Source organism: Polyergus mexicanus, unplaced genomic scaffold (genome assembly GCF_030449975.1).
Source record: "Polyergus mexicanus isolate NDT 795.1 unplaced genomic scaffold, iyPolMexi1.0 SCAF_18, whole genome shotgun sequence".
NCBI lineage: Eukaryota > Metazoa > Arthropoda > Insecta > Hymenoptera > Formicidae > Polyergus > Polyergus mexicanus.
In genome coordinates this window covers 4,714,116-4,733,312 of record NW_027223338.1, presented here as the reverse complement: position 1 = coordinate 4,733,312, position 19,197 = coordinate 4,714,116, and the positions used below count along the sequence as shown (strand labels likewise).

At 32.6% G+C, this 19,197-nt stretch overlaps 1 protein-coding gene across 11 annotated transcripts in view; it reads left to right on the top strand.

The window, feature by feature from the left end:
• The window catches only part of Shaker (potassium voltage-gated channel protein Shaker), a 120,098-nt gene that overhangs the window by 42,042 nt on the left and 58,859 nt on the right, over positions 1 to 19,197 (top strand). The window contains exons 1-3 of one of the 11 annotated variants that reach the window (XM_070310402.1): positions 6,888 to 7,371; positions 8,616 to 9,014; positions 11,173 to 11,262. The exons of 9 other annotated variants lie outside the window; for them this stretch is intronic. In XM_070310402.1, the coding sequence (XP_070166503.1) occupies positions 11,237 to 11,262 (26 nt within the window). In that variant the 5' untranslated portion in view covers positions 6,888 to 7,371; positions 8,616 to 9,014; positions 11,173 to 11,236. One more of the 11 variants, XM_070310403.1, reaches the window with a different exon arrangement.

Below are 19,197 nucleotides of genomic sequence, written 5' to 3'. Positions count from 1 at the left end.
TGGATATTCCTGATTTATATCATCTCTTTTCATCCGCACGTTATTTTTGCGGCTAAAATTGGAAAAAATAAGCTAGGCGTATAGTCTATTCACATAAAATACCAAGACGAAATTATCCAGCGTTGAATTTTAAAATCGTTCTCCTTGATCTGAGCTTGGAATGTGCTGTCATGGAATGAAATGGGGAAGCTTGCACTTTGGGCGAAAAAGGCTTTCACGCACTGCTGAGTTATCGATGTTTGATGCGGTGCTGCGCATTGTGCGCGGCGAACAACCCAAGGAATGCTTTGCTCTCAGTGTCTGTATCGATTCCAAAAGAGATTGGCTTCTGCTTAGAAGATTTACAAGGGAGAATAACGGAAAGTAAAATGAGTGCCACCGACTCTTATCGCGTTCTTCCCCATCCCCCTGCTTTTTATTGCTCGTTTGCGGAAGCACTTGCTTCCTCTTATTTGGAACGCCGATAATTCATTAATTTATTAATTGAAGAGTCAAGTGTTGTGAAGATTTGCACGTAAAATATGACAGGATGATGTTGAGACGAATATTGTAACTCGTCACTTGCGCAAGTGTGCGCATTGTTTTAAAATTAGACGTTAAGATGAGCTGTCATAAGATGTTAATACAATATTGAAGATACAACTGAGACATTAAAGACTGATATACGAAAATATCTTAACGTCTCTATTACGCGATTTGAATGTTGACTTAATCCGTAAGAAATCTTGGGTTGATTAGCAAATATTGCCTTACATCAGAATACGCAGTCTTCGAATATATAGACTAATTGTAAAGAACAAGTTATTTTTTGGATATACAATTTATTCGTTCATTCATCGTATGATAAAGAGGGCTCTCATCTAAATAGAAGTACTATCCGATTGTGCACGATCGATCAAGCATTCTTAACCAGACTAGACTTGGATAATTAGATCCCTAGACCGATCGATAAATATGAATGAAAGATTGTTGCTAGACAAAACATTCTGTTAAGTTTTACTATGTTATTCATAATTTCAAGAAATTTTTTTTTTTTAAATTTACAAATCAAAATTTTTTATTTTTTTATGTTTTTATTATATCATTATCTCTTTATATGTACATATTATACATACTTTTTCATACGGTTTATAATGTAAGTGGCAATTGTGAAATAAGAAAATATATAAATTAGTGTCGATAAGAAAAATAGTGTTAGTGTCATAAGAAAAATATAATATATATATATATATATATATATATATATATATATAAATTAATAATAATACTCAATTTTGTTGTTATAACACTAGCAATATTATAACAACAAAAATTAAGTATCACAATAGAAGACAAAATCTATAATTTATACTTTGCAACTTTAAAAAAAGGTTGTAAGTAAAGCAAATAGGTTTGCCAATATACACGCGTCCGATTGCATTATTCTGAAGCCGCATGAGTTTTACCAACGTTGTTCTTTCCAAGATTGTTATATTTTGCAAGTTTACGTACAAGAGGTGTGAGATCAATGTGAGGACAAAGTTTAATCCGATACTTGACGTTTGAATCTAATAACGACATGTGATGTTCAAGAATATTTACATTTTACTTTTTTTTTTACGCAACCGAACTTTTAGATTTCAATAACATTATTTTATCCAAATTACATGGATAAAGATCTAACTTTTTTCATATGCTTTATTTATCCATTTACTTTATGCTTAAATCTTCAATCTTCCTCCTTGTTACATCTCTCTGTCTCTCTCTCTCTTTCTCTCTCTCGCGATTATTCCGTTGAACAAATTTTATTTATCGTCTCTTTTAATTGCCTGTCACAATCGATTATATCCTATTTTTTCTTTTTTTATATGATCCTTCTCTTTGTGATGATCTTTACTTAACTTGTGACTTCGGAAATATAAATTAAATCTTATGCGGAAGCCTCGCGATTTAAATTTCTGGCGAGGAAAATATGATCGCGTTTCTTTAATGATACGTTATATACGTTATATACTTGTATAAACAAGTATAGCGAGAGCGAATCATTGACATGTAACAATCCCTATCAATGATATCATAATTAGATTGTAAAATGTAGGGATCTCAATATTAAAGATATATTTTTCAACAAATTTAATATTGGGACTCTTTCTTGGGACAGTTTTAGTAAAGGACTGGTTAAAGACTTCAACCATTATTGTGAATGTTTCATAATGCGAAATTTCAGTGTTTATACGAAGTGATGCGATATCATATTTAAAGTATGCCTTTGCATAAACACGTGTTTTATATACTATATATCTATGAACAGATATACTATGTATATCTATGTATACAACCTACATCTCATCGCGTCCCTGAACGATTTGGAAACCCTTTAAACGCTTCTGCTTTATAAACTATACTGATATACTGAAAGACGTGCAGGATCGACAAAGCAATAACTTGGAGCTTAGCAAACAGTTCTTTTTTAAAAGTTGATAAAATGTATAAAAAATAGAGAGAATTATAAAATCAGATAATATACAGATAAAAATCACAAATAATAATTTGATATTTTATAATCTTTAATATATCTTTACATTATTTTTTATATATATTTCGCATATAAATAATAAAAAATAAGAATTTTTTGTGAATGAAATAAATTTGTACGAACTTTTGAACTTGGAGAAACATGGTAAATTCTGTTTAGAAATTGTAGACAGAGTCTAGCGAAATAAATTTGCTCGATTATTTACAAATGACATGAATAGAAGCGCACTATTCAATATTCTTTTCTATTTTTGGAAGCGTCTGAAGTGATCATTACGTATTCGTGATACTTCCTTTGCCGTTTGCTTTCTGCAAAAGGAAGACACGAAGGGAGAATTATTAATATTCACTGCGAATGCAAATATAACTTGCTATTCATGACGCTTATATTGAGGCGTATATTCATCAATAGTATGAATTAATCACATTCGGTGGTACCATCTTTGAATTATTGACTATCGTATCTGTAATTAGGGGAATAAATGCGCTTAAGACTACTGTTAATTCTCGGGCAAATATAATATAATACTTGAATTATTAAAAAATTCATCGATACAAAATATGCAGAGTATTATTCGGATATTTCTTTATTTTGAAATTCCTTGCAGAATTTGAAATCAGTTTATTTTTAATCAGAATTTTATATTGTTTTATAAACACGATTAAAAGTAAAATCTAATTCTGTAGAAATTGTCTCTCTACTTTTCTGTCTCTACTATTATATCTCCCTATATTGATACACTACTGATATAGTTGTAACCACGACGGTCTTCCTTGAGTTGACCAGAGTGATTAACAAGTCGTTTTGTGTCATAATCAATCAGTCGTTCGTGACATGTCGAGGATCATTGTGAGTCTTGTAGTGAAATAGATAAAAAAACGCGATATATTTTTATATTATTATAAACTGGCAATTTTCATTATTAAATTTTTCTCTGATATTTAGACCTTATACAAAAATTTAATTACTTTTATATATCAATTATTTAAACCGGTATTAAATATTTAATAATTATGAAAAAAATAAGATAGTTTCGAAGTGAGATAACGTGTAGAGATGAATTTCTGCATAGAGAGATTAAAACATAGTGCATCGTATGTGCATAGAGGATGTTTCACATAGGTAAAGTACAGATCGGTATTACTATATTGCTTATCAATAAATAAATATTTTTTTCCTCTGACATTTTTCCCAAAACGCATCGTTTTCTAGATATCTTATTTTTCGTGTAATCTTTATTGCAAAGATTTAAGCTGTGTTACTATAAAAATTGTCATCTATTTTCTTTTTATTAAATATTTTGCAATGCGTAATGTTAAATATATTTAATAGAATGAATAAAGAATCTTCACACACATTATTCTTCGCTCGACAAAAACATATTTCGTTGGCATAAGAGAATTTATTTTATGTCAACTTAAACAAAATTTCTTTTAGTGTTTTATTATAAAAATGTATATTAAATTTAATTATAACAAAATTACAAAAATTTTTACGATGATTATATATACACGAAGTATAAAAAAATAGCACAAACACATTGTATTGGCATATTAAAAAATAAGATCTCAATGCATTTCTAGAAATTTTTTAAAGGACAAATTTTTTTTGTCAAAAAATATAGTACCGGTCTGTATCCTATATATATATATATATAATACATCCTACTTATCAAGAAATTTTCGTCTTTTAACTTTAGTATAGTATGTTTGGTCTTTTAACTTTAGTATAGTAAAATAATCAAATTTTGTGACTCGACGAGACAATTCAACGTGTAATAATTTACGGGTAAAACTATTCATGACTTATGTCATGGTATATCACACACTGCATATGCTGCAATTACATATAGAACCGCACATCGAGTTTAATCAGAGGTTGGTGATAGTTTTGATTGTTAACAGTATATTAGCAACTTTGCTTGAAGCTAGCTGCTTCGTTATTTTTTAAGACATATTATTTACATTTTTGCAAACTTTTACATACTTAGCGTAAAATACTTCGAATCTTGCTCATTAAAAATAGTTTTCACAATGTCTCTCCTCTCTTTCTCTCTCTCTTTTTCTCTGACTATAACTCTAAATTATACATAATAAATTAAATATTTAAACAACAACAATCGGATACCATACTCTCGATTGGAACGAATTTTGGTGATTTATTTTTTACTTTCTTGCGTTATCGAGTTGGTAACGCAGTTTTCAACTCCGATGATACGGAAGACCAAGCTTTAAAGATGTCGCAAACTGCTGTATGAAATTTAGCTTTGAAAGCTCTCCACTGGATGGCGTACCGTAGTACGTTTCCATTTTTCTATCTTATCATCCACATGTCGATGATTGCAAGCTCTCTGGTATTTCCAAAAGAATTTAATAACTTTTGTCTTGCGAATATTTAATTTCATTAGTTCACATTCGTGTGCTTAATCAAATAATGCACATAGATTTATATTTAATCTCATTAATATTGGAGATATAATTTTTGATATGAAAAATATTTATTGTGTAAAAATATCAAAAAGTGGAGTATCAATATCGAGCGTACTTAATGACGGGATTCAATGTACACTTGCGAGGAAATATTGTCGCTTTGCGCGTCTACATCATTCGATTTAGGCTTGGTCGACCGGTATCTCCTAAATTGCGTTGGGAATTACTTCGCATTATGCGAGGTTAGGTCAGGGTATTCTTGCGACGAGAATGTTCTCAGCAGGCATCAATACTTATAAAATTAGAGAAACTCTAGTCGTTATGGCTATTAAATACCACATTGCGTTATAATGAACTGTTGCTTGCAACATTAATAAATTTAAATTCTTAATTAAGAGTCCTTTAATTCTATTACATTTAAAAAATTAAAGATATTTATTCAAATAAAGATATGTCGGAATTCTATGTTTTCCAAGCAAACTCAAAAAGATTAAACAGCTTTTCGCTTTTATATGATATTTGCTTTTATTCGAAAGCAATTTCAAGGAATTTCCAGGATCGGAAGCTCTTTTCGAGAAATCTTTCATCCGAGGATGGATGATAGATTGCGAAAGTTAGTCCAAATACCAGTATCTTAAAAATCGTGGGACCTTAAACATCGCTGAAGATTGTCTTACTTTCATTCTGTGTGCTTTATTTACAATTGAATTAATAATATCGTTGAATCGTCTGCCTTACCGAATTGAATTTCTGATAAATTTGCAACAGCGTTCTCGTTTCATTAATTTAATTACAAACTATGAAAATTAAAAAAGCTTCGCGACACCGTGGTCAAATAAATCAAATTAACTATTGCAATTAAATTCAAATCTTATTTATATACATAATAATAATATTCTAATCCCACTGATTGTGAGTTATTTTCAGTTTTGTTTGTTTAGCAATCTAATTTTAATTCCAACATTAAAATTCCATAGAAAAATTCAGAAGAATTATTGCAGCACAAAACCTGAGGATTTTTTTAGGTAGTTATTATTTGTTATGAATTAATGTTACATATTAGTAATAAGAAATTGGAATATTTATATTTGGTAAAAATAAAACTATATTGAAATTATTTAAGTCGAAATTGTTAAGCTCTAAGAAAGATTTTTTTACCTCAAGAATTGAATTCGATCTTTGAAATAAATTTCTTAGCATTTTCTTTCATAACAGCATGGTATATCAATTGTGGGATCTGTATTAGTATTAATGCGGATTTCGTAGGAAAAATCATTTTGGATCTGCTCCATATCATGGGGATTTCTGCTTTTATTCGAAATCATGGACACTCCCAAAAATGCACGAGCAAATACTTATATCCATGGTAATCAAAACTAGCAGATCGAAGAGAAGGAAGACAGCGATCGTCAAGTACAACAAAGGACTGAATCGGCAGAGTAGATCGGGGCATCCCTGGGAATCCCCCAAAACGACTGGCCGAGAAACGTTTAAGGATAATACGAGGAACTACCGTTCGTGACGGGGGTGGATATCGACTTCGATGGCCGCGAAAGCCGACGCACGAGCAGCACGAACTGGCAGGAAGGGGTGGGATGTAGGGTAGAAGGTGGATTTCACCCTCTTTCTCTCTCTCTCTCTCTCTCTCTCTCTCTCTTTCTTTCTCTTCCGTACAAACACGTATCCGCATCCACACGGACAAACATGTGCAAACACAGTCGAAGCACATTGCGTGTACGCGATAGCATACACATACACACAGGAGTGCATCGCGCGACCGCAAAGAGGGAATGGGGGTTCGCAGCCACAGTGGCGCCTCCGCAGAACGCCGCGGCGGTTCCTGGCGGCGATCCTTGGCTGGCGCCATCCACTGTACCTTCGCCACCCTGACCGTCCCATCGGGGGTCGTTCTCGATCTCTCACCCTGCGTGTACCGTCGGTGTACGTGGACCATGCAGGATCCGTTTGTGGAGTTCGAAGCGAGAGTGTCTCCGCCGAAGCTCTCGAAGTTGCCGCTTAAACGCGCGTCGCCGCGTCCCACCCTCTCTCTCCTCGCTTTCCTCATTTCTCCCGTTCTCACTACCCCGCCACCACCCTACCCAGTTGCTTCTGGCGTCCCGACACGCACCACTCGCTGATTCAGAAACCCACTGGGCTCGCTGCCGAAACGTGCTCGCTTTGTGGACCAGTCTACTCCGTCGCGCTTCCGGTAGTGACCTGTGACAGTGATCGCCCACTCTCCCTCCCCCCTCTTCTTGCGTGTTGGATCGGACTCCCACCCGCCTGCTTCTCTCCGGTGCCCTTTTAAACAACCCGTACTCTCTACTCAGGCAATCGACAAGGTTACGCAAGGCAGTCTCCAGCAACGTGGTCGTCGAGGTGGACCCGGCCGTGAACAACCGAACGACATAGCGTGTTTCGCTATTGGTGTGTCAAGTGATTCAATTTTGTTCCGAACTCTTTATTTCCAGTCCCTATCTCGTTCCCAGATCTGGTCTATGGGGATTCATGAATCTGTTGATCCATTGTCATCCAGATAAGGGACAGACGCAATCTAAATAAACTCATGGACATGAGTTAAATGGACTAACATTCGAATAGATAAACCCTCATCGTAATGGGCACGATGGGCAAATTTACGTTGTTACATCATTTATCGCTTCTCTTTGAATGCGATAATGTTTAACCATGATGCCAAGTTTATCATGTGAGACGACGTGTCGAAATTAATTGATTGCGGATAATTAATTCTTGATATTTTTAAAATTAGTCTCTTCGGTGAACCTACTTAAACTTGTGCTTATTTTGGAGGCTTTTGATACTCGCGATTAAATGTATGTTTCACCTCAAATGATTCGAAGGTCACGTTTCGCAAATGTTTTTTAATCCTTCTTCATTTAAAGATTTAGATTGTTTTCGTAAATAAAGCAATAATTATAGATTAATGATTTAAAAAATGCGACGAATCTGTTTGATGGTTGTAACAAGAAATCCTAAGTTTACCTTATATTTTAAAGTATTCGATTTTCAATCATTAATTAAAAAATCTCTGTATTTAAAGATCAAGATTGTCCAAAGTAGCGGAAACAAATCGAATGTTACAGATCTGCTTGCTATCAAGAAAATTACAAGAGAGCTTGCGTTTCTGTTCATCCAATTCTCTAGTCTTTGTATTTCCACTTAATGTTTCCTCTTCCTTAGTTGTTGTTTTTTCCATTCTTTAATTTTGATCCCATACAAATCAACTAAATATATTTGGCGGAGGAATGTGATTAAAGATGGACTTGTCTATAGCGACAATATCAAACGACTTCGTAATATCATTAATTGAATAGCCGTGCAGATAAATCTTCTGGATCGTCTTCTTAGAAAATCTGTCAGTAATAAATGAAAAATGATACAAATCAACAGTTTAGCGCGACGTAATTTATTTCTCACATCGTATATAAAACTAAAAAGAACATCTAGACGTAAACTAGCTAAAATACATTTAAAAGAGCTAAAGAAGATTGAGATGGGATCAAACAACTTTAAAAGCTCATACACATCGTGGACTCGTCTAAACTCATCGTAAAAAGGATTTTCCGAGTGGTATTACGTCATGGTCGCGTGATATCATCGAGGAGAAGCACTTTCTCTCCCTTCCTCTCTCTAATCCATTCTGTCTTCAGACTTTCCATTCTCTAGCACCGCAAAAAAAAAGGAAAAAAATTGATTCATTAAACTGTTCTAACGACATTTGCACAAAGTAATTTTCGTGCGATCGACGTTACGAGTTATTCGGTGAACGATCTGTGTTTCGTCTCTGAGCTCGCGATTACTCTCCATCATCGAGCGAATTTGGAAATGCGGATTTGTCTCGGTGATATTTCCGGTGGCGGTATAATGGAATACTCGGGACGCGTCGTCGCCGGCAATTCCGCTATCGTCATTGACAGATATGTGACCGTGTATAGTGACAGTGTGAACAGTACCGTATAATAAGTGGATAAAGCCGCTAAAAGTCCTGCGACGTGTGCGTGTGGGCGGCACACGGGCCTCGGTGGTGATTAGACGCAACATGCGGGAAGGTACAATAGCGCGAGCCGCCACGGCGATCTGCTGGGCCATCGCCAGTTAGCTGCTGTACTTTTCTCTCCTTCTCTATCTAATGTTTTACGTATATACAGAATATTCCAAAACTGTTGCACTTTCTCATTAAGCCCAAGTTCCTCGGACGCGTCTCAAGCTGATCTATTCTTAGCAAAGATTTGACTATCTATCTATCTATCTATCTATATATATGTATGCAAACAATAATTATACATTTTTATTTGATTACTTCTTCTCAGTTAAAATCGGTTTACTTGAAATTATATAATTGATATTTAATTATTGATTCACATTGGAACATTTTCGAAGTTTTTGCTAAGGAAAAAGTCAACTTTGAATTAATCAAAAAATCTATGGCTGTAAGGAAATGTGACAGCTCTGAGACATGCTGTATACAAGATGTCCTGTAACAGGAGAAGAAAATATAAGAGATAATGGCACTCTGGCAGAGCTTTATTTTAATTTGCGAGGTGTCTCTATAAATATATATGTTCTAAAGCATAAATCGTTTCAGAATGAAATAACTTTTTAGTTCTTTGTAAGAAATGTGTTTATTGTTCTTGGGCTGCTACTAAAAGTATCCCTCTTCTTTTCTATCTTTCCCAATGTTCTCTGTATAACACAGTAAGAATAGATAGATAGAGAGAGAATGAATTAAAAATAAAAAAGATTAATATAGCGGATAATATTGTATACAGTAGTATATATATATATACAAAGCTTTAGTATTGAAATGAGTCCAAGAACTTATAATTATGACGTTGAAATCCTGTTACAGGTCATTCAATATACAGGAAAATTTGGAGATGCCAGCAAAAATTTTTTGGAGATTACGTTAGAAAATATTAAAATAATAATATCAAAGAAATAAGAAAATATTAAATCATTTCTTTCGCGCTTAAAAATTTTCTTAAAAATATATTATAACTTTTTCTTACATGTCCTCTCTCTCTGTTACATATATAACTAAATTAAATTTCTTGAATATCTGAGTTAAATTTCAACTCGAAATTGAGTCAAAGCCATATCCTATCACAAAGCAACTGCGAAACAAATGTTTGCTGATATGAAATTTTATTTGCAAAATCTTGAATATTATCTTATTAATCTTGGGAACATTCTATACATATTTTCTATACACATGTAAACAATATTTATTATGTATGGTATGAGAGAGAGAGATTAGATATTGATTTGTACAAAAGTTTTGAAATGTTTATTATTTATTTAAGTAAAGCACATACAAAAATCAAATAAACTGTCTTTAATCGGTCATTTCTTTCTCAACCGGAGCTACAATACAAAATTTTAGGTGGTCATTCCGAATTATTCTGTTCATACATATACATATATGCATTTCTCTCTGTTTATTTCTTTTTTACTTCTCTTACTATTCGACTTACTATTTAACCTTTACATTTTTTCTCCCGTTTGTTATTACGCTAGTCCATCCTAGAGAGTATTTTCAAATTTCTCACTATTTTGTCTCATCTTTCTCTTTCCGGCTCTGTTCAAAGTAATTATAAATTAATATTAATACTAGAGTGAAGCTAGCAAAATTTTTTTTTATTTAAATCATTGTGGAATCTCTCACTTATTGTTAGATAAATTTAGATTAAAAAGTTTTCACAACACACACACAATACACATACACAAATATATAATAATAATAATAATAATAATAATAATAATAATAAAGTCACAGATACTCTTACATTACATTATTTTTTCGAGAACTATCTTGCTTTAATATTTTCGCGAATTTCGTAATATCTTTTATATACATATACATACATATAAACGTATGAACGTATTTCGTGATTAACCAGCTTTAAAAAAAATTCCTATCTCAGAAATTATACTGCTTAGAATGCAAAACTTTTTTTACTTAATTTTTCAAAAATTCCTATAATATTTTGATTCACAAATTTCAGGACATCCTATATATATATGTATATATATATATATATATATGTATATATAAAATGATATTATATTATATGAAAACGAAAAAATCTCGAAGTCTGTCGAATCTGCTCGCGATTGTAAACTTCGAACAGGGCCGCGACCTTCTCCTCCCTCTCTTGTCTCTTTAGTTATTCTATAGCTCTATTCTGTCACCGCATGTCAAACTAGAGGACTTACCGCTCCGGACTGCTCCCTCTGCGAAAAAGCGACAAAGAGGCCGCCTCCATGCAACATGCAGATGATCCTGGTTGCTGGCGGGTGAGTCCATCATAGTATCCCGCAGCTACACGTGTACACACATACATACACACATCCACAATATAGTTTACACGTATAAATAGTCTGATTTCCTGTTACTATTTCCATTTTCTGCAAAATTTCATTCTTCTTCAGTCCATTGTTTCCTATTTCGTCCGTATTCTCGGCACATGGTTAAATGCGGTTTTCCGAGTCCAAGGACTTTCGACGAATTTTAATTGGAGTTTAATGAAAATCTTAGGCGATACATGTTCCTCTCTGAAGGAATTTGGAAGTTCGTTGACCAGCGTTTTCCCCCCATGACGTATGTCATGATTCTTTATATAATTTTATGAGATTTTGCGACTTCCTGCTTTTGATAAAACATGTTTGGAACACGTTTTCTAGCATTGTGTATGTTGACGGGTAGGGCAACACTCTTGGGATCCGCCCTGCCTACAGTATTGTATAATACAAGGCGTAAGAGAGGGAGTATAATAAACCCGCATGATATATAAACAATTTTCCGGTTATCATTCGACGTCACGCAATTTTTATATTATTTGAAATTAACTCAAAAACAACTCTTGTTTTTAATTTAAAAGCGCAGAATTCAGAATCAATATCTTAAATAGTACGACAAAAGTTAAACAAGATTGTGCGAATATAAAAATATTATTTTTTGCAAATTTACAATTCCTTTTTGTAATAAACAATAACATTGATCTTAATTTTTTACATTTATAGTTAACTTCTTGGAATTCAAAAAAGTTCAAGTTTTAATTCACATGAATATTCTATTTTCGAATTTCAGAGAGAGAGAGAGAGAGAGAGAGAGAGAGAGAGAGAGAGAGAGAGAGAAGAACCTTGTATTCTGATGCGTTCTAATTTCAGATTCTTGAATTATAATATTCTTGAATTGGTTTCATGGATTTTCCTACATTCTTGGATTTTACAATTTTGATTTTACTCTTTAATTCCGGATTTCAAGTCGATATATAAAGCTTCAATTTCAAAATTATTTTGGTGATCCACATATAAATTTTATTGCTTTGAATTATGATTGTCTATGTCTTAGATAATATATTTCTGATTAAATTAGTTTAAATTAAACTCACCAAATTGCACGTACAAGACGATCCGTCTGTCATGCATATTCAATATACCCACGCTTAATATACCCTAAACAAAAGCACAATTAAGGATCGATATTGCGATACGTTGAATGCATGGCACTCAATAAATAAATAAATTGAAATTTGACAAAAAAGATACGTCGGTCGAGAAAGAATATTACAAAAATTTATAAAATATATATTTCTTAATAAGTGTATTGCGAAAGAGTATATTAATTATTTCTATATTTTTGAAGCAAAAATTTTAAAAATTTATAAACATAAAAGAGAGAGAGAGAATGTTGGCGATTTGCTAATTTTGTTTTTTCTGCCTTGGTCATATCTACTGCGATAATGATAGCCAGGTGGATTTGAATATAGGTTTCACATGTTTCTCTTCACTTATATATGTTTACATGACATGTTTACCCAGCTTTCTCTGATTTTCAACCAATCGTCTACCACGTATACGTGCATCAACCCTTGCATTTATTTTGGCTCGCATTTATTTGAATTTTATTTTATTTCTTATGTGGACCAAGTGGGGAAATCTCAAAAGTGTTATTATTCTTCGCTGTACGTATATCGCGGCGGAAGTGCATTAATATGGAATTCTTGTCTGAAGTTTCACACACATTGTCCCTTATAATGAATAAAAACTTTGCTCATTATTCTCAATTCTTAATCCCTTTTACATATTAAGTCTGCTTTTTTTTATTAAGAGAAAAACGTAACATTTTTTGTCATAAACGCCATAACTTTTAAATCGTGTAATTATATTTTTCTGTTAACAAAAATGCGTAATTAAATCTTTAACAACTAGCGCGTAGTTTGAAAATTGCGCAAGAGAGATCCGTGCGAGAGATCAATATTATATTTTATCCAGGGTTGGGAAGTAACGCGTTATTTGTCATGTCGTTACCGTTACAGTTACTTTTTTTCAGTAACGATCGTTACTTTTTTCTGTTTGTAACGGTAACGGTAACGTCGTTACATTTTTACAGTAACGGTAACGAATTAGCCGTTACTCTTATCGTTATTTTTTGGTTCTTTATTATCTTATATCTATTCAATAGATGTATTTTTTGAAAAATATTTTGTTGCCTTCATAGATTGCATTCTGATAGTCATTGCCAGTATTGAAAATCTGTAGTAATGTAAATTATAGATTTTACGATACTGACAGTGAATATTGGAATACACTCTTAATAATATCAATATTTCTCTTATCAATATTTAAAAACAATATTTGATAAAAATTTTCGACAAAATTGAAGTTTGTAAATTACAATTTATATTTCCTATAAAGATAAATGTATTAAAAAGTAAAGATATTAACATAAAAAATTAGAATCATTAAATAAGTTTAATATAAAAAACGCTTGCTATATAGAGACTAATTTAGAATTTTTAATTGTAACATAGATTATTATATTTAATATTGATTATTAAATAATTTTATAATCTAATATCTAATAGCTTATTTTAGCATTACAAAAAACAAAAACATAACGAAAAAGTAACGAATCGTTACTTTCTAGGTAACGGTAACAGTAACGCGTTACTTTTTAAAATCAGTAACGAGTAACGGTAACGAGTTACTTTTTTACAAAAAGTAACGGTAACGGTAACGCGTTACTTTTATAGAGTAACCTTCCCAACCCTGATCTTATCATACGGAAAATAGTCGTCGCTTCTTACGACGCTGAATGAAATTCTATTTATACGTCATTTTCTAGAAACGCATTAATCGCGAAAGGGCCTCCCCCATCCTCATTCGAATACCCACGTGTCGCTTTTCGAAGTGGGCCATCTTAATTATCGTAATGACGGATCGTCTGCCGAAGTTTTGAGGATTATTATAACTTCGCTCGCACACCGTGTTAATTAAATTTTCTACAAAATAAACACGGTTTGCGCTAAAATTACACTCGTTCGCTCGAGATATCGTTTTTCGTCGAAAATAATTTGCCGCAGTTCGAAATGGTGTTCCACAATTAAATCAATTAACCTTACGAGTTTTGCTATCCATATGCGCGTGTTACTTTTAAAATATCAATTAATCTTTCTCCGCTTATGTATGTAGATTTTATTATATCAGTATCACACACACGTACAGTCTTTCTCTTTCTATATACACATATACATACATACACAAAATAATGAAAATTATATGTACATATAATAGTTGTGTGTGTATGTAAACAATACTTGAGGATTTAAGGCTAATTCAGTGTTTCATTTACCGTTTAGCTAATAATTACATTACTTGACGAGCTCTATGTATCCGTTTCTAATCGATCGATCATATTTGCAACGTTGATACAAGTGGAACGTTAAAATGCGTCGGTATCGAGACAACCTTAACGGACTATGGCTGTTGAAAGCAGGATACAGTAGTCGAAACGGTGTATTCAAGGGGATAGCAAACCTCGGTCAATGCAGGTTTGGTCGATCGCTTGTAATAATCGATCCGATACTCTTGGTATCTCGAAATCCTTGACGAATCAAGAGACTCCAAAGAGCGATCATTATCGCCGAGGACGACGAAACACGAATAACTTATTAAGCGTGCATGCAGTCACTTTGATGCAGTGTTCTAAATGCGCGCGGACCCCGCTCTTTAGAATTTTTCTAAAATAATTTAAAAAGGACAGAGCGAAATCTCGTTATATATTTCATATACAGAAGATATACTTGGGATATTCTTCGATATTACTTAGATATTTAAATATATTTTCTACATATATTAAGATTTTTATAAATATACTTGCTAATATTAATACTTAAGTTAAATTATATACAAGTTATTTTTAAAGATATTTATCCTGAAAATATATCGTCTAGCAGCTTTTTTGAGCTGCTCTTTTGAGTAGCCTCAAGTTTTTCGAATGTCCTTCGTTCGACGTATAGCTTTTCTTTTTTCGTGCTTTTTTCATTTCATATGTTATTTTGTCAGATAATTTTTCAGATAATAAGATAAAATTCGTGTAGAAGATAACGCTCGTGCAAATAACAATAAAATTTGAAAACGTTATCCGTGTCGACTCATCGAAAAGTATATGACGCCAAAAAGGCGCCGCCAAGAGTCATTCTTTCGAACAAATTTAAACAAGCGTCTTCGCCGAAAACGGCGCCGTTCATGTCCTTACGAGAGCTTCCTCGGGCTCGATTGGAATATAGGTCACTGGGTGCCGAAATCGATAAGCGATCTGTATACGCTGCATGGTAACTGCATTATCGACAATCCTCCGAAGGAAATCCTAACCTTTGCCCGGATGATGCGACATATCCTCGTTAAAAAGAATACCCATACAGCATCGCAAGATTGCAACAACATTGCAGCAACATTTTTCTGCAAGATTGCAACATTGCAGAAACATTACGAAATGTTGCTGCAACGTTGTTATGATATTGCAGCAACAGTAAAATGTCCGCCTACAGAAATATTGCAATATAATATTGCAGCAACATAGCAATATAATATTGTATATATGCAATAATGCTTTATGTATATTTATCGACATAATATCTTTAACATATGAAAAAAATAATAAGAAATTAGGCATATAAGAATCAGGATTTAGTGTGTATATAGATTTTCTGTATTATAATAATAACGAAATTATAAATTGCAAATTTTTCGGTACACATTCGACTTCCTTCAGTGACAGAGAATATCTAAGAGAAATAAGAAAAAACTTAATTTGTAATTTTGTAAATTCACAATCTCTTTGTATCCGAAATATTCAGATACGCAAAAAGATTGTGGTGGATTTACGCATACAAGTTTTTTCACATCTCTCTTGCTTCATATAATCTCAAAATTTATTTATTAAAATCTGAAGTATCTTGCATGTTAAAAAATTATTATCAAATTTTTGATTTTATATAAGAATGAAAACTATTAAAAGAATTCTTAGTCCAATATCTGACATGAGTCCCTTGTGTTGGGGTTATATCATACAATTTAAGCTAATAAAAATAGTTATTATATCTTTAATCTTATTAGTCGCTCTTTGTAAACTTTATATAATCATCGTGACTAAAAATTAAATGCGGAATAGATAGCGCAATATGCGCCGCATAGCGGTAAACGAATGAACTAGCGATTATCGAATACTTTCTTTGGAATATTTTTGGAATGTTGCTGTAACATTACTAAAGTTATATTGTAAAATAATGTCTTTGTAATATTTCTACAACATTAAACTACAATATGCAATATTGCAATATTGCAGCAATGTTGTTGCAAGCTTTAGTGCTGTATGGGTATGTTCGCGAACAGATATATTTTATATAATATTACAAAGAATTTATATCGCGTTGTATCCATAATTTTGCCGACTTGTTATTGAATTTTCCATAAATAAAATTTTATTAATTAATTGTATCAAGTGCTGTGAAATAATGCTTCTCTCTATTTAAGGGATTAGTTTCTCTTAAATGCGACAATATTATTTCCCTCGCATATACGTCTATTATGTAGTGAAAGTCGAGTTTTTTTAATGCTTGTTTCACTCTCGTGCGGAAATATCTATTCTGTCTGCCCGCGTATGTATACGTCTTTGTTCGCTCTTTAATGGACACACAGCTACTTTGTCTTCTTGCAAAGGTATCTATATTGGTTATCTTCACATGAATGTGCATTCACTCTGTTTGTCTGCATCTGTGTAGCTACTTACCGAGCTAACTGTTCGTGAAATTGAATTTATATTGGTTGCTGCTACTTGTTGGTCGCGTAGATTCCGTTCGAATAGAAGACATAATTATTTAATACGGATCTATGCCACATATCGAAGATTTATGGCTAAACAAAGTCCCATCAATTAGGCTCTTTTTCGATTTGGAAAAAAATACTTGTAATATATCCAGAGTTAAATCTTTTGATATCGCGTCTGTAATTCTCGTCAGTCAAGTAGATTCGTAACAGCTTATCCGAATGCGATAACGTCCATTCGGCCATAAAAGCGAATTTAAGTACACATTTATTCCGCGTCCTAACATTTGCAATTGCTTCGTTCATCCTTTGAGCATGCAGACAGAAATGCGTCAAGCATCGTCTGATTGTGCACAGATAGAACTGCCTAAGCGTGAAATGGAATTTACATTTGTATTGCATTTATTTGAACGAACTTATTTCAAAAAGTTTAAGATAATTCAGCAACGTGTTTCTTCGAGATATATGAATGAAGAAGTGTTACCATTATACAGGCATCTAAGACAGGCCACCCGAATAACTCCCACAGTTTTGGAGATAGGAGAAAATGTTTGAAATAAAAGTTGTATGGTATCGAGGGGGAAATCTTGTGAAAGTGAACATTTTTTTTTAGATGAAGGCGCTTAAGAGATTTGAAGGTCATCTTCATTTTTTTAAACGAAACCATCCTGATTTTTTTATACAAATCGATTCCTCGCAGTATTTGGCACAAAAATTTATAAGGGTAAGATGGCCAAAAAGTGAATAGTTTACGAAATATTTTGTACTTTATATTTCATACTAAATATTGTACTTAACCGTTTGAGTGCGGCGAAGCGCTATCGCGCTTCACTTGTCGTTTGCCAAAAATGCGGAGGAGCGCGATAGCGCTTCTCTTGTTTTGTACCGAGAATGCGGTAGGGCTGCTGTTGGTTAGTATAATTTTCGCATCTATTGAGATCAGTTGTATTCATATCAAGTGCAGTTGTTATTCATTTCACTCAATTGTGGTTTTAGCATATATATAAGAAAATTCTTCAGCACTCAAACGGTTAAGCTCAATTACCATATGTAGTATTAACAGGGTTGGGAACGTTACTCTATAAAAGTAACGTGTTACCGTTATCATTATTTTTTGTAAAAAGAAACTCGTTACCGTTACTCGTTACTGATTTTAAAAAGTAACGCGTTACCTCGTTACCATTACTTGGAAAATAACGATTACTTTTTCATTATGTTTTTGTTTTTTTGTTAAATTTATGCTAAAATAAGCTATTAGATTATAAAATTATTTAATAATCAATATTAAATATAATAATCTATGTTACAATTAAAAATTCTAAATTAGTCTCTATATAGCAAGCGTTTTTTATATTAAACTTATTTAATGATTTTAATTTTCTATGTTAATATGTTTACTTTTTAATACACTTATCTTTATAGGAATTTAAATTGTAATTTACAAACTTCAATTTTGTCGAAAATTTTTATCAAACATTATTTTTAAATATTGATAAGAGAAATATTGATATTATTAAGAGTGTATTTCAATATTCACTGTCAGTATCGTAAAATCTATAATTTACATTACTACAGATTTTCAGTACTGGCAATGACTATCAGAATGCAATCTATGAAGGCAACAAAATATTTTTCAAAAAATACATCTATTGAATAGATATAAGATAATAAAGAACCAAAAAATAACAATAAGAGTAACGGCTAATTCGTTACCGTTACTGTGAAAATGTAACGACGTTACCGTTACCGTTACAAACAGAAAAAAGTAACGATCGTTACTGAAAAAAAGTAACTGTAACGGTAACGACGTTACAAATAACGCGTTACTTCCCAACCCTGGATAAAATATAATATTGATCTCTCGCACGGATCTCTCTTGCGCAATTTTCAAACTACGCGCTAGTTGTTAAAGATTTAATTACGCATTTTTGTTAACAGAAAAATATAATTACACGATTTAAAAGTTATGGCGTTTATGACAAAAAATGTTACGTTTTTCTCTTAATAAAAAAAGCAGACTTAATATGTAAAAGGGATTAAGAATTGAGAATAATGAGCAAAGTTTTTATTCATTATAAGGGGCAATGTGTGTGAAACTTCAGACAAGAATTCCATATTAAT